The sequence below is a fragment of the Oryctolagus cuniculus genome, chromosome 10 (genome assembly GCF_964237555.1).
Source record: "Oryctolagus cuniculus chromosome 10, mOryCun1.1, whole genome shotgun sequence".
Lineage (NCBI taxonomy): Eukaryota > Metazoa > Chordata > Mammalia > Lagomorpha > Leporidae > Oryctolagus > Oryctolagus cuniculus.
In genome coordinates, this window is record NC_091441.1 from 31531259 (window position 1) to 31557421 (window position 26163).

Consider the following 26163-nt stretch of genomic DNA (forward strand, 5'->3'; position numbering starts at 1 on the left):
ACACGTTGCTTTCAGTTGCCTGTGGTGTGGTAGTGCAGTGTTGCTCAGAGGCAGAAAGAGGACTACCTGTCCAGGGAGCAGGGCATTGCATATCTACCTGGGGCTTCATGAAAAGTGGCAAAAGAGGGGGTAAGGCCTTGTGCAGAAGAGCCCTGTAGTGGGGGGCAGGAAAAACAGCCAAGGGCACAAAGGGGACATTGTACTTTTCAACCAGTGTCTCAGATTTGCCTGGTGTTGAAAATTGCCTGGGAGAGCTTATTAAATACAGATTTCTAGCCTCCTCTCCAGGGGCTTGACTTTAGTTTGAATGGATTGGGGCCTTGGTCTCCCCCACCCCCCCTTTATTTATTTATTTATTTATTTTTATAGAAAACTTTAATAAATATAAATTTCATAAGTACAACTTTTGGATTTTAGTGGTTCTTCCCCCCAATATCCACCCTCCCACCCCCAAACTGTCCCACCTCCTACTCCCTCTCTCATCCCATTCTTCATTAATTTTTAATTATCTTTAAATACAGAAGATAAACTCTATACTAAGTAAAGAGTTCAAAAGTTTGCACCCACACAAATACACAGAGTATAAAGTACTGTTTGAAGACTAGTTTTACCATTAATTCTCATAGTACAACACATTAAGGACAGAGGTCCTACATGGGGAGCAAGTGCACAGTGACTCCTGTTGTTGATTTAACAATTGACACTCTTATTTATGACGTCAGTGATCACTCGAGGCTCTTGTCATGAGCTGTCAAGGCTATGGAAGCCTCTGAGTCCACAAACTCTGACATTATTTAGATAAGGCCATAATCAAAGTGGAAGTTCTCTCTTTTCTTTGTAGAAAGGTACCTCCTTCTTTGATGGCCCCTTCTTTCCACCCTTTGTTTTTTTAAATTGGCATCCCGGCCACTAGGCAAGTATGGGAACTGATTTGGAAAACATCTCTCCTGTATTAGTGCAGGTGGTGGGGGTGTGCTTTGGGGTGCTTTTCCTGTAATGTTCTTGAACCTCTACATGGTTGTCTTAGATCTGAATGCCACTTTTGCCGGTACAGAGAATTCCTTTTAACTCATGTTAAACATAAAAGCTTGTATTCTTTGGAAATTCCTGAAGGTTTTTCAGAATCCCTAAAACGTTCTTTGGTCTGAAAATGGAACCAGTTTCATAATTTTCTGTTCCTCTGCCCCTGCAGCTTCTGTCAACTCTTTATCAGAGGTAAAGTGTGTGACCCTGTGTGCTTGGCAGGTTTTTGTCCCACCTCCTCCTGTTCCTGCACTTGGACAGTGGTGTCCCACAGGGTGTCACACAGCAGGTCACCCACAAGGTGACGCAGCACCTGACAGGAGCCAGCCATGGGGACAACGTGAAGCTTCTCAACAGCATGATCCAGGTCAGAGCACTTGCAAGCTCCTGATGTCACCCTTGCCCATCTTCCTACCCGAAACCCTGGAGCATGAGCACATCCGTGATTTGGTCATTTTGATTCACCTGGCACTGTGCTTTGGGCCAAGAAGATCAACACATTGATGGTGCTTTGGGGTGGTGGCAGGTAGGATTTTGTCGGGGTTTTGAACAAGGGAGGGTTTTACCCTTGAGCCTTTTCCCCACAGGCACACATATCTGTAAGCACTCAGCCCAACGAAGTGGGTCCTGTTGCCGTGTTGGAGTTCTGGGTTCAGGCACTTATAAACCAACAGCTTTGGTATCGAGAACAAGCCATCCTCTTCCTCATGGACCACTTGTGTAAAACAGCATTTCAGCTGATGCAAGAAGACTGCGTGCAGAAATTACTCTACCAGCAGCATAAGGTAAACCTATCAGAACACTTGTCTTTCAGTCGTTAGATAGTAGCTTTCTAACAAGGTTCTCATGGCATTTGGCCTGGCAGCTGAGGCTTCCCACGTCGGAGTACCTGAGTTCAGTACCCACCTTCCTGAGTCCAGCTTCCTGCTGGTTCAGACCCTGGGAGGCAGCAGTGATGACTCAAGTAGTTAGGTTTCTGCCACCCACATGGAAGTCCTAGACTGAGCTCTTGGTTCCCAGCTTCAGTCCCAGCCAGGGCTATTGCAGGTATCTGGGGTGTGCGCCCTGCAGTTGGGAATTCCGTTTCTGTTTGTCTCTCACAATAAATACATTTTTTAAAATAATAAAAAGATTCCTCCAAATGAACAGTCAACTCTGTGGCTATTGCTTTTTTAAAACTTTGTCTTAATGCTGTCTTATCTTAATAATTATAGTCCGCTAGTGTAGTTCCCAGGGCAGTCAAAGGTGAGACACCCTAGGACGAGCCCTGCTCACAACATTAGTAGTGTACTGCTGGGGACATTGCTCCTCTTATTAAAATCTTCCTTTACAGTAAACTGATCACTGGTATTTTTGCAAAGGTCATTGCTAAGGTGTTTTTAAAGCATCCTGACTCTGCTCCACATCTCTTCCCTGTGTAGAATGCTTTGGGTTACCACTGTGACCGGAGTTTGCTGTCCTCTTTGATGAGCTGGATCGTGGCAGGCAACATCACTCCTTCCTTTGTGGAGGGCTCAGCCACACCTACCCAGGTAGGCTATCCACTGAGAGGCCTGTTTGCTATCGTTGTGAGCTTAAATATGATCATCCTTACTAATCACCTACAAGGAACTTAACGTCACTAGCGTTCATTTAGCACCTGCTATGTGTAAATCTACTCGATCTTCACAAAACCTCTGGAGAGATGGTGCTGTTGTTTTCTCTGTTTCAGAGGAGTTAACTCAGATTTGATGGTGCTAAGTGGCTGGCTCAGGATCTGACTGCCCTCGAGCAGATTCTAGTAGGCCTGGCTGCAGGGCCAGCAGCATAGCAGAGAACTTGAGAGTGGGCACTGGGGTCAGACAGCCTGGGTTTCAGCCTGGCCCCTACTGTTTATTAGCTTGCTTACCTCGGTCCTGTTTTCTCAGTTGCCAGATGGAGGCAATGATATCTCCTGTACGTGAAGCATTTGGAACAAAGCTTATCACTCTCAGTGCTCAGCAGCTATTGACCCTGGTTCTTAATTGTCTTTACAGCAGCTTCATTTTCATCATTACTGCCACTCAGACTTTGTGTGTAGAATTGCGTGGGTCTCTCTCTCATTGATTAAACCAGTACTGATATCCTTAGACACCTTTCAGTCTTCCTCATGCCTCATCAAGCTGACACCACCTGCTTGCTGTTACTGAGGCACGCCCCTGGCTGCTGCCTCTTTGCCTCTGCCTTAGCAGTCTTAGCCGCTGTGCTTTCCCCTCCTGTCTCTACCTCAAGCCCAGCTCGTCCTTGTCACTGCCCCCTTCCCTAATCCACCAGCTGGAGCAGCACCCTTGCCTGACCCTCTCTCATGTCCCTCATGCATATAGAGCTTGTCCAGTGAATGTTTTTGAGTGAATTAACATCCTTCTTGTACTAAAGTAGCCTTTCCATAGCAATTTCATGTTTTCCAACTATCTATTGATAAGATAAATGTGACAAGAATATAGACAGATTTAAGAAAATGTGTTCATTTTATAGAAGTGTTTGGGGACTAAGATCGGGGAGAGAAACGATTTTAATTAGTGGAGCATCAGGATGTATCTTGTCAGTCGGAGTTAGAGGCTCATGACCCTGCCTCTCCCTGGTGCTGTTGTAGGTCTGGTTTGCATGGAGCGTGCTGAACATGGAATCCATCTTTGAAGAAGACTCCCAGCTCCGAAGAGTCGTTGAAGGGGAGCTGGTTATAAACTCTGCTTTTACCCCTGACCAAGCTCTGAAGGTGCAAATAGCAGTTCTGCATTTGAGTGGTGGAAGGTGGCCTGCACTTTAATGCTGATGGATTCACCTTAGCCTGTAAACGTCTGTGTTTGCTTTTGTTGTGAATGCACTTCAACCAAATCAATACTTAAAACTCTGTAGCTGAGGTGTACATTTGCTTCTCATGGTATAGCAGTAGAGCCACAACCTAGTAATCGAAGGCTGTGTTCATTGTGCTTTAAAGAACTTCCAGGTGTCATAGTGTAGACTTGGCTTGTGAGTTTCAGAGTCTGTCAAAGAATTTATCATTTTTGAAAGTTCTTTTAAAATCGAAATTTTCACAAGAATGGTAAAGTTTGAGAGGCAGATTTACTTTTGGTTTTCATAACATTCTGCTGCCTTGCTCTGTGGCATTTTACATGCAAAGGAATTGCAGAAATGGAAATGAAGTTAGACTAGATGGCTCGTAAGGGCCATTCTGATTCTGAGGTTGGAAATGTTTTGACAGCAGAAAAGCTGCTACCAAGGAGGTTGAATGGTTAGCTAGGGGGTTCTGGAAGAGAGCATTTTATGCCTTTTTTTCCTTACTAATTTGAAGAGAGGATGTTCAGCGTTCGACTCGGATCACTTGGGAAAAACAGACTGTGATCGTGTTCGTTTAATGCAGCTAACGTCCTTCCTTCCTTGTAGAAAGCTCAAGCCCAGCTGAAGCTCCCCATCGTTCCGTCTCTGCAGAGGCTGCTGATCTATCGCTGGGCCCACCAGGCTCTGGTCACGCCTTCTGATCACCCTCTTCTGCCACTCATCTGGCAGAAGTTCTTCCTCCTGTATCTTCACCGCCCAGGACCACAGTATGGGTATGGTATTCTGTCTTGTAGCACGTTACGTATCTCTGTTTCTGGGTCTGTGTGTTCTTGTACTGTGGAGCCTTAGGATCATTCTTTGGTAGCCTCTGGCTAGGAATCTCTCTCTCTCTCTTTAACATCTGTTATCCTGGATGTTGTTTGAATTTGGGATACGTTGTGGCAACTTCCCTTTACCATCCTCTGTACCTAGTTGTGGGGCATTCAGTACCCTGGAACTCAGCAAGGCTTAGATAAAAGTTTTGGAGATGCAAAGGGAGAAAAAGAAGCTGTCCCCATCTGAGGCCCCCCGTGTGACCATCATGGGACTCTTGTGAGGAGGACTTGTGTGAGTAGCATGGTTGTGAACAAAGGCCAGCCTTTCTGGCAGCCTTTGGGTTGTGCTGGGGAGTGTCCAACACCTCCACTGGATACAAAGGCACCGTGTCCTGTTACTCACCCTAGCTTCTACTTTAACTCCTATCTCACCCTCAGTCCCTTGACTCATTCCTTTGAAACATAAAGATGTTGACTCTTTGTCACTTCCGTTTTATACCAGATTGTAAGTTCTTCAAGACCAGATGCCATTTTTATTCTATTCTCTCTCTAGCATTGATAGTATCTTGAGTTTGTGTAGCACTTCTTCGTTTTTAAACTACTTTCATGTGCCTCTTTTTGTTGGATTTTCAGAGTAACTTTTGAGGTAGAAATAATAGGTATTCATTTAATGGTGTATTTACTCAGCCATAGTAAGGTGTTTTGCCAATTGACTGCTGCAGTTTCTTTTAATTTTTCTTTTTATTTGAAAAAGGGTACAGGAGGCAGAAAAAGAGATACCTCCCATCTGTCGGGTTACTCCCCAGGCGCCTGCAGCAGCTGGGGTTGGGTCAGGCTGAAGCCAGGAGCTGGGAACTCAGTCTGAGTCTCCTGTGTGGGTGGCAGGGACTCACCTACTTGAGCTCTCACCTGCTGCCTCCAAGGGTGTGCATCCACAGGAAGCTGGGACTGTGAGTGGAGCCAGGACTGGAATCCAGCCACTCTGGTGTGGGATGGGAGCATCCCAAGCCATGTCCTACCCAGTGACTGCTGTTCTCGTGCCATACAGAAAGCATATCTGCATTGCTTGTTTATAGATCTGTGCTTATACTTTTTAAGGTTACCCATAGATGGTTGCATTGGAAGAAGGTTTTTTCAAAGTCCTGCTCATATCAATTTGCTGAAAGAAATGAAGAGGCGTCTAACCGAGGTGGCAGACTTCCACCATGCTGCAAGCAAGGCCCTCCGTGTTCCAGCAGAGGGCAGCGAAGGGCTGCCAGAGAGCCAGGCCAGCACCTCTGTTTACTTCACTTCGCCAGAACTGCACACGGAACTCGTGAGGTGAGAGTGGTCATTTATCCATTTACATTGCTGTTGGCGGTACAGGTCTTGTGCTGGAGCAGCTGGCTGTGTTTGAATGTTGCTTTTTAACCCTGTGAGATTGAATATGGAAGGTGGCTTTGGTATAGGTTTTGCATCTTGAAATGGTTTTTCTTTTACGTTTCTCAAGAGAAGTGCATCAGCCATTTGGATGTGGCTCTGGTGGCAGGAGTCTGAGTGATAAATCAGGGCTAATGCCCTTTTCTGTTTCTTTGTTTACAAATAGAAATAAACCTAAATAAATTTATCATAGAAGGTGTGGAGTGATGAAAGCCTGCTAGAATAGTTCTTCAAAGATTCATTTATCTGAAAGGGAGAGTGTCAGAGGGTGAAACAGAGAGGGGGAGGGAAAGACAGAGAGAGAGAGAGAGATCTTCCATCTGCTGGTGTACTCCCCAGATGGCTGCAACAACCAGGACTGGGCCAGGCTAAAGCCAGAAGCTAGGAACTGTGTCCAGGTCTCCAACATGGGTGGCAAGGGCCCAAGCACTTGGGCTTTTATCTGCTCCCATCCCAGGTGCATTATCAGAAAGCTGGGTTGGAAGTGGAGTAGCTGGGATTTGAATCAACACTCTGATATGAGAGGCTGGCATTGCAAGTGACAGCTTAACCTGCCGTGCCACAGTGCTGGTGCTAAAAGAGTTCTTTAAAAGAAAGAAACTGTCCGGGGCCTGGCATTGTAGTACAGTGGGTTAAGTCTTTGCCTGCGATACCAGTGCCGCATTTGGGCGCCAGTTTGGGGCTTGGCTGCTCCTTTTGCGATCCAGCTTCTGGCTAATGCACCTGGGCAAGAACGCAGAGTAGGATGGTCCAAGTCCTTGGGCCCCTCCACTCACTTGGAAGACCCAGAAAAATCTTCAGGCTCCTAGCTTTGGTCTGACCCAGCCCTGGCCATTGAAACCATTTGGGGAGTGAACCAGTGGATGGAAGATCTCTGTGTATATCTCTTCCCTCTCTCTAACTCTGCTTTTCAAGTTAATTAATTAAAAAAAAAAAAAAAGAAACTTCTCATAAAAATGAGGCACAATATTTACATCTCCAAAAGTCATTTTGGTTTCTTTTCACACTGTTCCTTCACTTTTCATGAATACTTTTGATATGAGCCAAATATTAATCTTATAAGTAAGACTTAGTAAACATGGCTCTTAATAATTCACACTGAGTGCAGAGTGGCTTGGAGAGGAAATCTAGCTTTTCCTACACAAGCCCCCATGTTCTCAGCCTCCAGAGTGATTTCTCCCCTCATGCCCTTTGGTTGGAGGAAAACGTATGTTGAATCAGGCTTGACCAGTGGTAGTTTCTGTCTTTGGACATTTTAAGGCCGCTAAGAGAGGCTTCTGGTTTTTCCTCTGTCTCTCTCATCCCTTTCCTGTGATGTGTTCATAACATGGCCCCTAGCTCACTGAATGGGAAGCTGGTGGAGACAACTACCAGTCTCTCCCCTTTCAGGACCCCAAAACCCCATGTGGCCCCCTGTCCTTTGACAGACCCTCACAGAGGTGAAGGAGGTAATTTTCCACTTTATTGAGAGCAGAGCCAGGCTGTCTTCCACCCAGTCCTCCCCCTACCTGCCCGTAATTGTCTTGCCAGCTAGTTCTCTAGTAGTGCTGCTGCTTAAAATATCAGTGACCTCAGCTAAATAGACTGTTCCTAGTAAAACCAAATAGAAAGGAACATCGAAACATCATTATGTTTATAAAAAAGCTTTTAATGGAAAATCACGACTTTTTTTTTAAGCCTGACTTTGTTTTATTTTTTCTTGATGGGATAAGGGTGCACCCACATTGTGAGTTTTATTTGTGATTCCTTGGGGATTCCTTAAAGTGGGGGATATTCACTGTGCCTAAAGTTGGCAAGTGCTTCCAGTGCATAAGTTTAAAAAGCTTTTAATTCTTTCTCTGGAAGATGGAACACGTGTTTGTATATGTGAGTGTTTTTGTCACTTTTCTAAGCACTGAGGCTTACAGTGATCTAATTGCCCAGGACAGCAAAGCTCCATATTTAGAGCCTAAGACTGTGCTAAAAATCACATTTTGCAGGTATACTCTCTGTGTACTGCATCTCACCCTTTGGTGAGAAGCTTTGGTAATGGAGCTCCCCTAGTCCCTTCAAGAGAGAGATCTTCTGTTTGCTGGTTCAATCCCCAGATGGCTGCAATGGTTGAAGCTAGGCTAGTTTGAAGGAGCCAGGAGCTTCTTTCAGGTCTCCCATGTGGATGCAGGGGCCCAAACACTTGGCTGTCTTCTACTGCTTCCCTAGGCTCATTAGCAAGGAGCTGGATTGGAAGTAGAACAGCTGGGAGTTGAAGCAGCACCTATATGGATACTGGCATCTCAGGTGGCGGCTTTACCTGCTATGCCACAACGCCGGCCCCTGTGTTATGGACTTTTCCCTGCTCTTCTGTAATGCTGCCAGAGTTTCCAGAGTTGGATGAAACCTCATTTGTCTGCACATCTTTTTATATTGTGTATAATTGTGTGTGTGTGTTTTTTTTATCTTTCAGGCTTTTCAATGTATATGCATTATGGCTAGAAGATGAGACCTTCCAAAAAGGAGATACTTATATCCCTTCTCTACCAAAACATTATGATATTCACAGGCTAGCAAAAGTGATGCAGAATCAGCAGGTGAAACTATGGCAATGTCTTTTTTAGCATATCTGAACATAAACTTGAATTATTATATTCCTGGTAGGGCCACTTATTGATATAGAAATAGGTGGTCACAGAAATAGTCATTGTTTCAGTGGAATTTGTCAGAGTCTATGTGATCACATTAAAGGAACATTCACTTTTGAATCTCTGGCCCTAGTATGGCCTCACTTAAAGGCTTGAAGCTCTTTTAGGACTTTCTACAACCTCATATGCAACACTCTTCTACAGTGATTAAAAGTATATTGAAGAATAGTCAGTGGGATTTTGTGATTGATTGGATACACACAGATCCCCAAATTGGGCAATTAGAGGTGCTGTTTACAAAGGTAAGACATACTAACAGAGGAAGTGTCTGAGGGGCTTCCAAGAGAACTCTTTTATCAAGCAGCTGTTTGAAGGGGAGATAAGAAGGTAGAAAATGTGGGTAGAATTATAATGTAATTAAAAAGAGTAAGGAGTGAGCTAAAGGTGTTGTAACCTGAGAAATAACAGCAATGAAGGCCAAGGACATAAGGCTGAGAATACAGGACCAGGGAAATAGGAAGAACAAATACAAGATCACGATGTTCTGAGATCCTTTGAGTATAGTTCATCCTAATGCTGGAAGACTTGGAGTGAGGCGCTTCTTGTTGAAACCTACTGCTTGCTTTATAGTTGAATATATTGTTTTCCGTATGAAGGTGATTTACCTGTCAAAGTTAAAACACTATGGTTCCATTCCAGGAACTCTGGATGGAGTATTTGAACATGGAGCGCATACGTCACGAGTTCCAGGAAACTGTGGGTTTATGGACACAGGCCAAGCTGGAGTCCCATTCCCCACCCTGTAGCGGGTCAGCTCAGCTGGACTTCACTGATCCTTTGCTGGGTGAGTCTTGTGAGCCTCAGACCCTTTGTGTGAATGTGTGAACGAATGAGCGAATCAAGCCCTTGACGGTTAAGATTTCCACACTTTTTCCCTCCAGTGAGAATCGCTTTAGAGTTCCATGTTAACCTGTCAGCCGGAGGGCTAGCTTAGGCAGTGAGTGAGAGAAAACAGGTTGTTTATTCTCTCTCAAATAAAAGAAGTTTGGAAGCAAGGATAGTTCATGAAGGCTGCAAGCCTTCAAGGACCCCTGCTCCCTCCTCCTGACTTGCTGCCCTACCATACTCTAAAAAGCAGGACTCACCTAGGCTCCAACATAAGCTTAAGCTTAAGCTGTCATGTTCACAGTCACCTTCCAACAGTGATAGGGATGTTCCCTGCCTCTTATAAGGACTCTTTGAAGAAGCTGCTCATAGATTTTCTGTTCACACCTCATTGGCCCATCCTGACAGACGTGGCTATCCCTGGCTGCAGAGGAGCTGGGACGTGACCCGCTTTTGTGGTTCCTTTTTCCTGTGATGCTTTGAAAAGACATTTAAATCTACATAGAAAAACTATAAGTAAAGTATAGGTTTAAATGTAACTGTTTTGGGGTTTGCAGTTTTAACAATCAGCAATCTTTTTCTTTCATAAACTCTTTCTTTGTATTTGGAACCCTTACCATACAAATAACTCAGGATATTCTTAAGGTTTCTTTTTTTTTAAAGGTTTATTTACTTATTTGAAAGGCAGAGTTACAGAGAGGCAGAGGCAGAGGCAGAGAGAGAGAGAGAGAGACAGGTTTTCCATCCTCTGGTTCACTCCCCAAGTGGCTGCAATGACCAGAGCTGGGCTGATAACAAAGCCAGGGGCCAAGATTTTCCTCCAGGTCTCCCACATGGATGCAGGGGCACAAAGACTTGGGCCATCTTCCACTGCTTTTCCAGGCCATAGCAGAGAGCTGGATTGGAAGTGGAGCAGCCAGAACTCGAACCGGCACCCATATGGGATGCCGGCACCAAATGCGGCAGCTTTACCAGCTATGCCACAGTGCTGGCTCCCCTAAGGTTTCTTTTTTTGTATTAAGATTTAGTTATTTGAAAGTCAGCATATCAGGGCCAGTGCTGTGGCATAATAGGTTAATCTTCCAGCTGCCGTGCCAATATCCCATATGGGCACTGTTTCTAGTTCTGGCTGCTTCTCTTCCGATCCAGCTCTCTGCTGGGAGGGCAATAGAAGAAGGCCCAAGTCCTTGGGCTCCTGCACCCACGTGGGAGACCTGGATGAGGCTCCTGCCTCCTGGCTTCTGATTGGCCCAGCTCCAGCTGTCATGGTATTTAGGGAGTAAATCAACAGATAGAAAATCTCTCTCTGTGTGTCTCTCCATCTTTCTCTATCTATAACTCTGATTTTCAAATAAATAAATAAATCTTTAAAAAGAAAGAATAATACCAAGTATAGAGGACAGTGCTGTGCTTGAATTGTTTGCAGTGTTAAATTCCATCTGTTTGAAGGGCAAACAGTTCATGTCTCCTTATGCCAAGTAAAGTTATGGCTGTTACATTTTCTTTGAATTTTTTTTTTTTCGAGAATAGAAAATTAAATGTTAGATCTGGAATGAAATCGGAAATTCACAGTAGTCCCTTAAGTACTTGTTGACTTATTGCCTTGAAATTCCCTTGGCCTCTCCCTTCCTCTGTTACTTTACTATTGAGAAGAATTGGTGTGTAGCAGCATCAGCCTCCACCTGCTGTGTGATGAAGAGAGAGGGTGGGGAGATATTTATCAGAGCACCTACTGTGCTTTGTATTATCTAGGTACAAAAATATCAGATATCTAAATATGCTTGGGGCTGGCGCTGTGGTGTAGAGGGTAAAGCTGCTGCCTGCAGTGCCAGCATTCCATATGGGTGCCGGTTCTAGTCCCAGCTGCTCCACTTCCGATCCAGCTCTCTGCTGTGGCCTGGGAAAGCAGTAGAAGATGGCCCAAGTCCTTGGGCCCCTGCACCTGCATGGGAGACCTGGAAGAAGCTCCTGGCTCCTGGCTTTGAATCGGTCGTTGAGGCCAATTGGAGAGTGAACCATCAGATGGAAGACCTCTGTCCCTCCCTCTCTCCCTCTCCTTTCTCTGTGTAACTCTGACTTTCAAATAAACAAATAAATCTTAAAAAAAAATCATTAACTTATTAAAAAATAAATAAATATGCTTAATCAACCTGAGACTGTGTGTAATCTAGTTCAAAGTTCTGTGGCACACACTAATTACTGAGACTCTATAAATCATCTCTTGAGTGAATGAATAAGTTTATGACTGACTATAGAACTGTATAAGCATGTTTAAGGAATTTATGATCATATCTTTATTCATTTTCTCTCTTACACTTTCAGCCCTCCTGTTCAAACTTTGCCCTAACTTCAGATTTTTCAGACTTATTTATATTTCTTTTTTTTTTTTTTTTTTCCAAATGTTATTTATTTGAGAGGCAGAGTTAAGAGAGAAGGAGAGACAGAGAGAGAGGTCTTTCATCTATTGGTTCACTCCCCAAGTGGCCACAATAGCTGGGGCTGGGCTGATTTGATGCCAGGAGCCAGGAGCTTCTTCCAGGTCTTGCATGCAGGTGCAGGGGCCCAAGGACTTGGGCCATCTTCTGTTGCTTTCCTAGGCCAGTAGCAGGGAGCCAGATCAGAAGTGGAGCAGCTGGGACTCGAACCTGTGCCCATATGGGATGCCAGCACTGCAGGCAGAAGCTTAACCTACTATGTCACAACGCTGGTCCCATCTATATTTGTTAATGCCCATTCTTTTCTCTACTATTCCTATGAAGTTTATCTGAATGGTAGCATAAACTCTTACCTGGCCACTCCACATCTATCCCTTTTGTCCAGTGCATTGGCCAGCTAATAGCTTCCTTCTGTCTCAAGCTTATGGAGAGCTGTTCACTAGATCCCCTTTACAGTACTATCAAGTCCAAACTTCATAGCATATCTACAAGGCTGTCTGGTAAATTAAGAGCAGGAGTGTTGCCGGCACCGCGGCTCAACAGGCTAATCCTCTGCCTAGTGGCGCCGGCACACCAGGTTCTAGTCCCAGTTGGGGCGCCGGATTCTGTCCCGGTTGCCCCTCTTCCAGACCAGCTCTCTGCTATGGCCCGGGAGTGCAGTGGAGGATGGCCCAAGTGCTTGGGCCCTGCAACCCATGGGAGACCAGGGTAAGCACCTGGCTCCTGCCTTTGGATCAGCGCGGTGCGCTGGCCTCAGCGCCAGCCGCAGCGGCCATTGGAGGGTGAACCAACGGCAAAAGAAGACCTTTCTCTCTGTCTCTCTCTGTCACTGTCCACTCTGCCTGTAAAAAAAAAAAAAAAAAAAAAAAAAAGGGCAGGAGTGTTAGCTCTCTGATTAGACGATACTTTTTGAGGATGAGAATTATATTGAACTGCATTGCATGTTCCTGGGCTCCCATCTCCTAGTAGAATATTAGTAGGCCTGTGAGTGCTTCCTAAAAACTTTCAATTAACAGCACCAAGAAAAATATGCCAGTTTTGTTTGTTTAGGCCTCTTATAGGATAAGGAACTCTTTTGGAGAGCTCTGGCATTTCTTATGCAAGTGACGGCCAGCGCTTTGTCCCCATTTAGTCTATTACTGCCCATCAGTACCCATCCCTCAGTAAACATGACTGCGTTTTCTTTCAGCTAAAGAAAGGATTTTAAGTAACTTGCGGAAGCACGAGGCTCCGCAGCCTCCCCTCCTTCTGCACCCTGCGAGGCCTCCTGTGCCAATTATTTCCTCAGCTGTGCTGCTGAGTGAGAAAGACGCCATTCAGCTGGTGTGCACAGACCTGAACTTGTTGCAACAGCAGGCCAGGTAAGACGCCGACACATCAAGCATCATGTTCCTGTGCTGGCTGCCTTGAAGCTGGGCTGATTTGGTTCCTAGAATGGCCTCCTCATCAGCATGCTCCCTATAGGATTAAGTTGACCAGACTGGACCAGATAGTTTGGTTCACTTGGTTAACTCAATTGTGACACGTCCTTTAATTTCACATTCCAATTATGTGGAACTCTCCTGGACTCCTGGTCGTACAGTGTTTCCCATGGTGGCATTTCAGCATCACAAGTGCCCACTAAGATTTTCTTTGGCTTCTTTTGATACTGGAATGATGGTGTTGAAAGGGTGTATAAACTAAGATTTGCTTGATTTTTTTTTTTTTTTTTTTTTGGGTGACTGCTTTGCTCTCTAACTCCATTTTTAAAAAAAAACTGACAGGGCACTTGATCAAAGTGTGGGAAAGTTGTTTAGTGTTTTGAGTTCACATGGTAGATACAGAATGATAAACTGTTTAAAATTTTGATTCTAGCTTGCCATTTTGTGAGAAGGAACATATGTGCAAAGTCTGTTTTAGTCACAGTAAGCAACCTTATTTTTATAAATCCCATGTGAAATAATTGGTAGTTTTTTTCTTTGGCTCTGTTGGGGCCAGGTGTTCAGTTGTGTTTGTTTGTGTACACACATGAGCAACTGCCCATTATCATAATAAAAAGTATAATTAGACCAGTATTGGTACCTCATGACCACAGTTAGCTTTCTTGGACTTTTAACATTTCAGCAACTCAATACCTAAAAAGTCACTGGTATGCACAAGGCACACCTGTAGGATGATTGAATTGGGATAGAGCTCTCATTTGTTATCATATATTTAAGGTCCACTTGTATTGCTGAAAGCACAGATTTTTTTTTTAATACATCCGAATGTTTTTTAAAAAGGTTTATTTATTTTATTTGAAAGAATTGTGGAGAGAGGAAGAGAGACAAAGATATCTTCCATCCACTAGTTCACTACCCAAATGGCTGCAATGGCCAGGGCTATGTCAGGTCAAAGCCAGGAGCCAAGAGCTTTATCCGGGTCTCCTGTGTGGGTACAGAGTCCCAAGCACTTGGGCCATCTTCCCAAGCTTTCCCAGGTGCATTAGCTGGGACCTGGATCAGAAGTGGAGCAGCTGAGACGTGAATTGGCACCCATATAGGATGCCAACACTGCCGATGGTGGCTTAATCTACTATGCTGGCCTCAGCACACACATTCTAAATGGAGTTTTGTTTCCAGCTGAAAAGGTTATCCTGCTCTTCCATATGGCTTTTTCTTCATTTCTCAACTTTGTGATGAGCCTATCTGCCAGGGAGAGGGTTTGAGTAAGTCTTGGCATACACATCATCTGTCTTTTGTTTCTGTGGAATACTTTGCTCTTGCTGTGCTTTAACGATGGCTGGCAGTAACTGGAAGCTTTTAGCAGTTGAACCTTCCCTAAGACTTTCTTGTACCTCCTAATGGTGTTTTCCAGAACTGCAGCTCTTCGGGAATCTCAGCAGGTTGCCCTGGATGGTGAGCTATTGGACACAATGCCCAAACAGTATGTTAATCGAGAAGAACAGACCACACTCCATTTGGAGTGCAGAGGCAGTAGTGGCAAGAAATGCCAAGGAGCAGCAGTTGTAACGGTTCAGGTAAGATTGTGTAGATTTCTTCATAATATAGAGCATTTTAATTGAGTCTCTAATGTTGGTACATCCTTAAGAAAGGTTGAAAGAAGTACATAGCATGATCTATGTCTTTCTATAAATAACACAGAGTGACAACACACATAGAGCTAATCACATATTTCTGTAAGTGCCAGATAAGTTCTACAAGACAGACTCTCGAATAAGAATCCAAAGAAAAGCAGAATTATCAAGAAGTTTTTTTAGACAGAAAGGCTTAAACTGATCCTCAGAAGATTTTGATGATGTATATTTGGCTTTTTGGATTCGGTTAGAAGGAATGGAGGAGTGGGGAAGCTATGATGTCCTCTAGGTCAGTGTATTTCAGGTATTCTGAGGAAGGATGATGGGAATGACATTGGGACATCTGGTGTGAGTGACCACTGGCTGTGTACTGTGGACAGAAGAAGACCCCCGATGACAGCAATGGGAGGGACATTTGGGGAACAGGTCAGTTGGGGAGAGTTTGCTGACAGGGAGAGAGGTGATATGAGCAACATGATTACAAATGTAACTGCCTCTCTAGAATTACCTTCTTGTTCCAGAACTATAGATAGGCATTGGATCTGTGATATCCTAAGTTCACTTGCTTATAACCTCACAGACCCAATGAGAGTTTAGCTTAAGCTAATATGTCATGACACTTCCTGCTAGGCCTTGTCTAAACATTTTACCTCACATATTTTATCTTCACAGCAGCCCTATGAGGTGTGTATTATTATCTCTACTTTTCAGATGGGGGAATAGAGGCACAGAGAGGGCAAGTGCTTACCAAAGGTAACAGCCAGTGAGTGGCAGAGCCGGGCAGGCCCAGGTGGTCTGGCTGCAGAGCCCAAGCACTGTAATTGCTGCACTCAGTGCTCTCTGAGCTGGGAAAGAAGCACTTGGAGACAGTTGCTACCTTCATTTGCACAATAATAACTATTTTTTGTAGTTAGCTTTTGCAAATTGGAGAAAATTTACTTTTGCTCATACTTGATTGTCAGAAATCCTCCATCACCAATTAGTTTTTTTCAAATTCACCTTTTAACTGTTCCAGTGTATTTTTTTTTTTGTTTTGTTTTGTTTTTTTTTGTTTTTTGTTTTTTTGACAGGCAGAGTGGATAGTGAGAGAGAGAGAGACAGAGAGAAAGGTCTTCCTTTTGCCGTTGGTTCATCCTCCAATGGCCACCGCAGCCGACACACTGTGCTGATCCGATGGCAGGAGCCAGGTACTTCTCCTGGTCTCCCATGCAGGTGCAGGGCCCAAGCACTTGGGCCATCCTCCACTGTACTCCCTGGCCACAGCAGAGAGCTGGCCTGGAAGAGGGGCAACCAGGACAGAATCCGGCGCCCTGACCGGGACTAGAACCCGGTGTGCCGGCGCCACAAGGCGGAGGATTAGCCTAGTGAGCCGCGGCGCCGGCCCCAGTGTATTGTTAATCAGTTTCCTTAGGAGACTTTTCTCTCAAATGTCATCTCTGAAATAATCTTTTATACTTACTCTATTTTATATTACCTTCAAATTTTATTTCTGATTTTTTTTCAACATAGTTGAATGCATTAAAGTGAAGAAATTTGTCTCATAAGTCAGGGTGAGTCCAACTTATTTTCCTACATCTTATTGTAAACATTTGAGACTCCTTAAACCTTGAGTTCTCCTTGGCTAGGTGTTTGTTTTTTTTTCTTTTTTAAAGATTTTATTTATTTGAGAGGTAGAATTACAGACAGTGAGAGGGAGAGCCAGGAAGAAAAGTCTTCCAATCCACTGGTTCACTCCCCAGATGGCCACAAAGGCGGGAGCTGCGCCAATCCGAAGCCAGGAGCCAGGAGCCAGATGCTTCTTCCTGGTCTCCCATGTGGGTGCAGGGGCCCAAGCACTTGGGGCAACTTCTGCTTTCCCAGGCCACACCAGAGAGCTGGATTGGGAGGGCAGCATCCAGGACTAGAACCGGCACCTATATGGGATGCCAATGCCACAGGCAGAGGATTAACCTAGTGCGCCACAGCGCCAGCCTGGCTAGGTGTTTTTAAAATTATTTTTTGTTGGAGTATTTTTCCCTGGTTTCTGATGCTGTAACAAGACCAAAGTACAAGTGTTTAAGAGTCACTTGCTACAGTAGTAAAGCTGCAAGAAAAGTTGGCCAACTTAGAGTGGAGTTTGAGTTGGAGAGGAAAAATGAGAGATATAGTTATAATAAAAGGAGGAGGTCTTATGACCAATCTGTGTTTTCACAAAGATGGTGTTTTTCCATTTTTTGGAACTACATGTCTTTATCAGGCTGTTAATCTATATAGAGAAGGGAATTCTTTGAAAATACATTCTTATAATTGCCTGGTGAGATAAGTTCAGAGACATATTTTTCTAATTCTTTATTTTTTTTAGGGCTGCTGTGGCAGGCAATGATCATCCCACCCCCCCCCTTTTTTTTTTTAAAGATTTATTTATTTCTTTGAAATGTAGAGTTACAGGAGGCAGAAGCAGAGAAAGAGAGAGAGGTCTTCCTTCTACTGATTTAATCTCCAAATGGCCACAACAGCTGGAGCAGGGCTGATCTGAAGCCAGGAGCCAGGAGCCTCTTCTGGGTCTTCCCACGCGGGTGCAGGGGCCCAAGGACTTGGGCCATCTTCTACTGCTTTCCCAGGCCACAGCAGAGAGCTGGATCGGAAGTGGAGCAACCAAGGCTTGAACTGGAGCCCATATGGGATGGCGGCAGCTTTACCTGCTATACCACAGCGCTGGCCCCCCATATTTTTCTGATTCTGACCGACAGCTGCTCTGTGTAGAGTTGTAGATATTTGCTGCTGCAGTCAAAGATCTCTTTGCCTGACCTTCTGTTAACTCTCAGGGTCCTGCAGTGGAAAAATACCACTGGGCAGGCCAGGGAGCTTAACTCCCAGCCTACTAGTGGCTTGTGTCTTTTCTGAAAAAGGGAGCATTGTCTCATATGTCTGAACCCTTGAACTGAAATTTCTTTTATATTCTTCGGCCTTATTAGTTCTGAAATAGACTGGCACACCTTTTCTAACACACTTTCAAAGTCCTTGTTTTGGGAGGAAGGTCAGAACACAAATGGTTTATGACAAGAACGGTTGATGTAAGGCTGGCTTAGATGTTTTTGCTGATGCCAAAGTACTGTGCTTTCTTTCCTCCAAAGAAAAATTGGCAGCTGCTAGTATTGCTTTGAAATGAGGGGGAAAATTAAGGAAGGAGACAGAGGGGGAAAGGTGGTTTTATAGAGGAAGTCTAAAGAATTTGAAAAAGTGGCTAGTTTTGTGACCAAAACTTCATTAGAAATATTCAGGCTTATTAAAGCAGATTTTTTTTTTTTTTTTAAGAAGCAAAGAGAGACATACAGAGGGAGAGAGCTACCATTCACTGGTTCACTGCCCAAATGCCTGTGATAGCTGGAGCTAGGCTGGGACTAAAGCCAGTAGCAGAGTGCAATTCAAATCTCCTATGTGGGAGGCGGAGAATCCTGATTCTTGATCCATCACTGTGACTTCGCAGGGTCCGTGTTGGTGGAGCCAGCAATAGAGCCCAGGCATTCCGCTATGGGATGTGGACATCTTAAACTGCTAGGCTTAAGCCTGCTCCCTTAAAGCAGGCTTTGATTATCTGCTGGTTGTACTCATTTGGCTAGTACCTCGACTTTCAATTCTGTTTGGAAGATCCAGAAGTTTGAGAACCCCACTGATGGGTCCTGGAAGTTCAGTATCAACAGTAATGTCTACTGCAGCAATATTTTTCTGATAATTCAGTGCCGGGGGAATTAAGGCATGAAGACAGTGAACAGCTGTGGTAGTCTGAGGCTTCAGTGAGATTTTTCTGGGAAGTTACATAGTAATTACTAACTGAGAGTGTCCTGGACAGTACTTGCTTGTTGATGTCTTTGGGAACTGGTGTTTTTTTTTTTTTTTTTTTTTTTTGTCCACTCATTGGTAGCCAAAAGCAAGGTACAGGAAAGTTGAAACTTACTGCCGTGAAATTTGGACATTGTCTATGCAAGTGAATTAGATTTGCTCTAATTTTTGACCAAAAATTTTACTTTAATCTGAAGCCATCCATTACCCAAAGGGACAACTTTGGTTATGGATAATTTTTGTTTCAGGAAGAGAAGTGTTAGTGGAGGATAGGGAAGGTAAGTTGAGTGTGTATGACTCATCATGAAGCATCACTGGGAGAGAGTATGTCCTGCAAAGAGTGTGTGGTATAAAACTTAGCCCTCCGGATACCTGTGTTCAGTGACCAGCTCATGGCTGCATGCAGTAGTTTGATTCTGCATAACCTCTTTCTGTTATCCAGTGATATTGAACTTCGTGAAGCTGCTGCTAGTCTCCCTGAATCTCTGACCCCTGAATCTGACCACTTCTCCGTTTGCAGAGTTTCTGTTCTTTAGCACAACCCTTCCTCTACTAGCCGTGCTTGGTTCTCCTCCCGATCCCCTGCTTCATAGCACATCATCTCCTTTCACTCATTCTGCAGTCCCTGAAAGTCCTTCTACAGTTTTGGAGGAGAAATCGTAGCTTCAGTAGCTCCTCAGATTAGTCAATGACCTCTAAAAGGTTCAGAACCACTTAATTGTCTATTGATACTCCTGTTGTTTCTCTAGTCCAGAGTTTGTTCTTAAAAACCTCCAGATCTGGATTTCTCCCTGCCTTCTTAACATTCAGCTTGAATATTCTATTGGTAGCTCAAATACCACAGGTCCCAAGCTAAGCTCATCTTCATACTTCACACCTGTTCTTCCTTTAGTCCCCCCTACCTCATCTCCCCTGATGGAGGCCTAGCATCAGTATCTTTCCTTATACCCCTCCTCAGCTGCATAGCTGCTCCCTTGTAGTGCTTCTACCTAAATACTAGTTTGCCCTCAGAGGTGGCCTTCTCTTTGTTTCTTTTGCTGCTTCCCAGGATAGGCCCACCTCGTTTTTCCCCTGAACTGCGGCATTAGGCTTCCTGTCCGTAGTCTCTTTCTCTGGTCCATATTTTATTTGAAGATTTATTTATTTGAAAGTCAGAGTTACACAGAGAGAGGAGAGGCAGAGAGAGAGAGAGAGAGAGAGAGAGATCTTCCATCTGATGGTTCACTCCCCATTTGGCCGCAACGGCCAGTTCTTCTGGGTCTCTCATGAGGGTGCAGGGGCCCAAGGACTTGGGGCATATTCTACTGCTTTCCCAGGCCACAGCAGAGAGCTGGATCACAAGTGGAGTGGCCGGGTCTCAAACTGTCACCCACATGGGATGCTGGCGCTTCAGGTCAGGGCGTTAACCTGCTGCACCACAGCGCCGACCCCTCTCTGGTCCATTTTCTACTCTATCACCATAGACACGGATCTGATCACATTTCAGGTGAAGATCCACATTTGCTCTCTGGTAGCTGAAAGAAATAGAACTCTTGGGTCCCTTCTTAATCTGTTCTTGATCTTTCCCCAGCAGCATCCTTACCATCTCTCCCATTTACCACACATTCAGTTGTTGGTCATGTAGGCCATGACCCCAAGCAAAACACACAGGTTCATACTTTTGTTCTTACGTACATGCTGCTTTTGTTCTCCTCCCATCTGTTTCTGACTACCTGCTTAGCCTTGAAGACTTGGTTCAGACCGTACCTCCTCTTGGGGCCTTTCTGGACTGTGCTAGTCAGAGTGAGGTGCTCCCTCCTCCCGTTGCAGCTTGTGCCTAAGAGCTGTTGCAGTCACCTGCTCCTTTTTCCTGCCAGACTGAACTCTGAGAAGAGGGCTTCTGTTCTTACTCATGTCAATACTGTATGTGTAGCATGGCTCCTGGTGTGAGGTGGATACCCCTTAATACCCTGCCAATCATTAGGTTGTTAAAGCTGTTAGGTGTTGTGATTAGTTCTATAGCTGTTACTAGACTTTGAGTTACATGAGTTCAGGGACCTTAATTCACGTTTATACTGTTAATGCCTTGCACAGTCAGTGCCACAGAATGGATGCATTTGAAGGAATGAACAACTCTAGATTTATTTCCTTCACAACTTGTAGGAGCTTTGTTGCTATGATTTGTGAAAGATATGGAAGTTGGAATTAGCAGGCAGTCTTTGAATGTACTTACCCTTGGCCAGTCTAAACAGTTTTAACACTTTCCATAAAGTCTCACCCTGAGTATTACACATTGCTCACTTCACATTTTACTCCAATGCAGATGCCTCGCAGGCAGTCTGTCTTGGGGATCAGTAGAGATGGTGGTGCTGCAGTCTCTCGCTTCTCTCCCAGCCCCTTTCCAAGCACTTCTGTCCCTTGCTTAGGTGCTTTGCTTACATTACTCAGTGTTCCACAGTGATGTTGTACCCAGAGAAGCAGGTCCAGAGATGCTAAGAGACTTGCCAAGTAGCTCAGTCAAGGTACACACCTGCATCCATCCAAATTCAAGGCCATGTTCCCATTCAGTATTGCCAGGCTATTTCCCTTTAGTTGCTTTAGCTCCTCTTTCTGAAGTTTAGTGGTGTGATTCTGAGTGTGTGATCCCGATAGTTAAGTCTCGCTTAAATGATCACGCATACCATTTCCTAAGACTATGTGACGGGAATTGCCCTCTTTTCTGATGGTTAGAGAATCCATGATCCTAACTGATCACTCTTGAGTTTAATTTTAAAAGTTAGCGTCATGAAACATAATTTTATATTTTAAATACAATTTTAAATGGCTCTCTTATAAAGATTTCCCATTGTATCATGAACATGTTTATTGCTTAGTAGAATCTTTCTGGGAAGGAAAGTCCTGGAAATTTCCAGCCATCTGCAAGTGTTTGAACTATATATAGCCTGTTTGGGGCATACAAAAGCCAAATATATTTTATGGAGAGAAATGCCTTTTCTGTGCTATCCCATCCTTATAAAAGCCTTTAAAAATTCAATGATATTCCCTGAGGAAATGGGATGATTTATGGTTAGGTTCCTTTTGTTGTACTTCAGTATTGTGAGGCATGCTTGCTAGACCCAGAATTTATTATCATGTGAAAGATTTGTTCATTTCTAGAAATGAAAGCTGGAAAAAACCCACTGAGGGCCTCTCATTATTGTAAAACCTCACTGCAGAATGTTTGTTTAATTTATTTGTCTACTTAAAATGACTCAAGTGGAGGAGCTTCCCCCATACTGCTTTGTTCTATTGTCTATAACTTCTTGTCTTTAAGAGGTGGGAGTCATTCAGTCTCTTTCACCTCTGTTCTAGTAGAAGAAGGAAAACTTTGAACAATGATGGGAACAATGATCAAAAATAAGTAGACTAGAAAATGACAGTAATTTGAGAATTTTTTTATCATAGCCAAACTTAATTTAATATGTCTGTAATATGGGGTGGTTATTTTAAAATTCAAGTTAAAAAAATCATCTTTAGTCTTGTCCCAGAATTTCCTAGGCAGGTGGCCCCTTTTCTGTCCCTGTCCCCTATCCTCCACAACTGTCATCTGTCTTTATCTTTGTGTTGCAGCCTGTGTGTAGGGTGTCTTCTTCTTGCCTGTGTATCTGTCCACAATCAGAAAAGGACATTGAAAATTCACGAATAAAACCAGTTATCACATGGGTAACCACCAGTTAGGGAAAGGGTGTGTTGACAACTCTTCAAGTAGGAAAGATACAGTCTTAAACAGGATTTTAAATGAAAATAAATTTAGTTTTTTAAAAGCACAATAAATTCTCTTTATATCTTCCCTGAGAACCAACACAAATTTCATCAAAGATTAATCTTCAGGAGCCACTGAATTAGTCGGTTGCCCTTTCCTTGGCCTGCAGGTGTCTGAGCACTTTCCTATAAGTTATTTTGTTGTTTATTTTATAATTATGTATTTTTAATTTCTTTTCCCAATGGCAGTTGTTTCATTAATAGCTATACTTTTTTCATGCTAGGCACACATGTACCTGAGTGTTTGGACTGGAAGAAGGTGTGTGTGTGTGTGTGTGTGTGTGTGTGCGTGCACGCTGGGATGGGAGAACTCCGTGGCTTGGTGGTCAGTGGAGAAAAGTCTCAGTGGTGGGATATTGGGTCTGTTTGATGAGGATTTGAAGAGTTGACACATAAAGGAAAGAGAAATTATCCTACGAAAGACTTTGAACCATTGATAAAATAAATATCAAATTCAAGATGATACCAGTTTTTATAGATTTGAAGTTTGGTATTTTTTAAAGAAAATAATTCATTTAAGTTAGATTCTTTATGGAAAATCTGAAATTCTTGAATAGTATTTGGACAAAACTTTCTGATCCTCAGGTTCAGCTGAGAGTTTTGTGCTAAATTATAATATTAATTGTAAAATGATCTTCTTCATCACATGCTCAGTGTATTTGTAATAAAATACCTGTTCTAGAAGCATCTGGGGGAATGAAAAGCCTGTTGACTGCTTTAATTTTTGTTAGTTTGAAGGTATGTGTAAAAATGAAGCGATTAGCCAACAGCTCCATGTTTTGCGAAAAGAAGTGAAGCAGCTGCAAGCAGAAGCGTCAAAACCGCCATCCCTTAGTGTGGTGGAAGCTGCCGTGCACGCAGAGAACCTGATTACGTAAGCTTTGATGCTGTAATTTAAAACGTGATTTTGTTGTGAATAATAACCACATATGGTACTGCCACTCTCCTACCCTGGCCATCCGCTAATTAAATTAGCACAGAGATCAGCAAGCTGCAACCTTTGAGCCAAATCTGACCTGCTTTCCATTTTTAAATGTAAAGTTTTATTGGAATACAACCAACACATTTATTTATAATGTCTAAGCATTTTATGCTTTAATGGTGGAGTTGACTATTTGTGACAGCAGAGATTTTATGGCCCCAAAACATAAAGTGTTTAGTATCTGACTCTGCAGAAAAAGTTTGCTGACCTCTGAATTATGAGTTGATTCAGTGCATTGAAATTCAGTTCCGGAGAGATTTAATGCTTCAGTTTCATGGCAGAGGCTTATTTACCCAGGAAGTAATCATTGTCAGCTATGATTATCGAACAGTGTTCACCACAAAGTTGCTTAGGGGAGGTAGGGCTCACAAATATAGTTGTAAACCTGCATTTGACCGTTAGGGCTTCCCATTGGAGCCCCTGGCCTACTGGCAGTGTCCACTTTGTTTCCCAGGTCATGGCTTGGGATTGGAGAGGTTGCCTCTCTGCCTTTTACTTTAGGTGACTCCACATTTGGTTCTAGAGGAAGTATGGTGGAGACATTGAGTCCTCTGGGGGATTGAATTTAAGGGTTGGGAAGAGAAGGAAATTGGGTGAGCAAGAGGTTGAAGTTTCATTTACTGGAAAAAGTGAGAATTAGGGTATCTTTATTCTAACACGTTACTCAAAATATTTTTCTTTGTTAGTGTTTCAGATTTTAAAATTTAGGGAAATCCGGGTTCTTGTGTTTAAAAAGATATATAAAGAAATATAAAATGCTAAATAATAAATTACATACAAAATATGGAAAATTTCAGTAAAAATAAAAATGTTAATTAGTCCTTATAATATAGCTAATAGAGCATAAAATTATTGCTGTGTATTGAAAATAGGTTATTGGGTAGCGTTGGAAGATACACATTTACCCCTGGAAACATTTCTGAAGTGACATTTCTTGGGGGTAATACCTGAGAAACAAAAGTGTCAAACACTCACCATATGAATTCTTTTGCTGTGGACTAATAGTCATGCCTAACATTTTCCCACAGGGCCTTAGTGAATGCCTACAAGTTGCAGCCTACACCTGGGGTCCAGAAAGTTGGCATCAGCCTTTTCTTTACTGTTGTGGATTATGTCAGTGAGGAGACACAGCGTCATCCTCCCACAAGGCAGTTCTTTACTTCATGCATTGACATCCTGGGACAGGTAAGCTTGTTCTGCCCTTCTTGAGATACAGTGAGTCCCTGCTGTGTCTTCACTGGATACACCAGGCACTGACATCAGACTTACATTACAGACTGGGAATTTTGTTTTGTTTTGTTTTGTTTTGTTTTTTTGACAGGCAGAGTGGACAGTGAGAGAGAGAGACAGAGACAGAGAGAAAGGTCTTCCTTTGCTGTTGGTTCACCCTCCAGTGGCTGCCGTGGCCAGCGCGCTGTGGCCGGCGCACTGCGCTGATCCAAAGGCAGGAGCCAGGTGCTTCTCCTGGTCTCCCATGGGGTGCAGGGCCCAAGCACTTGGGCCATCCTCCACTGCCCTCCCTGGCCACAGCAGAGAGCTGGCCTGGAAGAGGGGCAACCGGGACAGAATCCGGCGCCCCGACCGGGACTAGAACCCGGTGTGCCGGCGTCGCAAGGCGGAGGATTAGCCTATTGAGCCACGGCGCCGGCCAGGAATTTTTATCTAAGTCAGAACTCCTTGGAATTTTTAGCTTCTTAAGATGTGGTTTGAAGGGGCTGGTGCTGTGACATGGCAGGTAAAGCTATCTATCCTTTATGCATACCAATTCAAGTCCCAGCTGCTCCACTTCTGACCCGGCTCCCTGCTAATGTACCTGGGAAAGCAGTGGAAAATGGTCCAAGAGCTTGAGGCCCTGCATCCACATGGGAGACCTGAATGAAGCTCCTGGCTCTTGGCTTCGGCCTGCTCTGGCCCTGGCTGTTATGGCTCTTTAGGGAGTGAACCAGCAGAAAGATGATTCTCTCTCTTTGTAACACTGCCTTTCAAATAAATAAATAAATTTAAAAAAAAAAAGATATAGTTTGAATTATGGGTATAGAATTTTGCTTGTCATATAAAATGTAAAAGATTAAATTATCCACATTGAGGGTCTGGGGAGACATCTGATTTTATCATGTACTGTTGGTGGTGTTAATAACATTCTTGAGGTTCTTTATGATTTACAAGATACTGTGCAGTTCATTATTTTATCTCATCCTCACAGTGGCTCTAAAAGATTAACTGACAGGGCCAAGGAGTAGAGCTGTGAGTGCTGGAACTGAGACTGGATCCCAGCTGCTGACCACACTCAGAGCTCCTTTGCTTTACCACTTCTGCCTCCTTGCTGCTGTCCTCCATCAACATTTATTTGTCTAGTTGGCTTGCAGTTAATTCTATGTATATTTAACAAAGGCAAGGACAAAGTATCCATGCAGATTTATGAAATGTATCAAAAAGAAAGGAAAGACACTTGTTTGAAAAATATGTGAAGACAGATTACCCATGCATGCTCACCCAAATTTAATTGAGTGAGTACTTATTTCTTGAATGCTTATAA

The 26163-nt window shown here is 43.7% G+C and overlaps 1 protein-coding gene across 3 annotated transcripts in view; it reads left to right on the forward strand.

Moving 5' to 3' along the window:
• Positions 1–26163, forward strand: part of EPG5 (ectopic P-granules 5 autophagy tethering factor) — a 109097-nt gene that overhangs the window by 46431 nt on the left and 36503 nt on the right. For all 3 annotated transcript variants that reach the window (XM_070050250.1, XM_070050251.1, XM_070050252.1), the window contains 12 exons: positions 1246–1390; positions 1611–1808; positions 2445–2555; positions 3635–3757; positions 4426–4592; positions 5733–5954; positions 8497–8620; positions 9371–9515; positions 13181–13352; positions 14827–14989; positions 23377–23519; positions 24656–24812. In XM_070050250.1, coding sequence (XP_069906351.1) covers positions 1246–1390; positions 1611–1808; positions 2445–2555; positions 3635–3757; positions 4426–4592; positions 5733–5954; positions 8497–8620; positions 9371–9515; positions 13181–13352; positions 14827–14989; positions 23377–23519; positions 24656–24812 — 1870 coding nt within the window. The remainder of the gene's footprint in view (positions 1–1245; positions 1391–1610; positions 1809–2444; positions 2556–3634; positions 3758–4425; positions 4593–5732; positions 5955–8496; positions 8621–9370; positions 9516–13180; positions 13353–14826; positions 14990–23376; positions 23520–24655; positions 24813–26163) is intronic.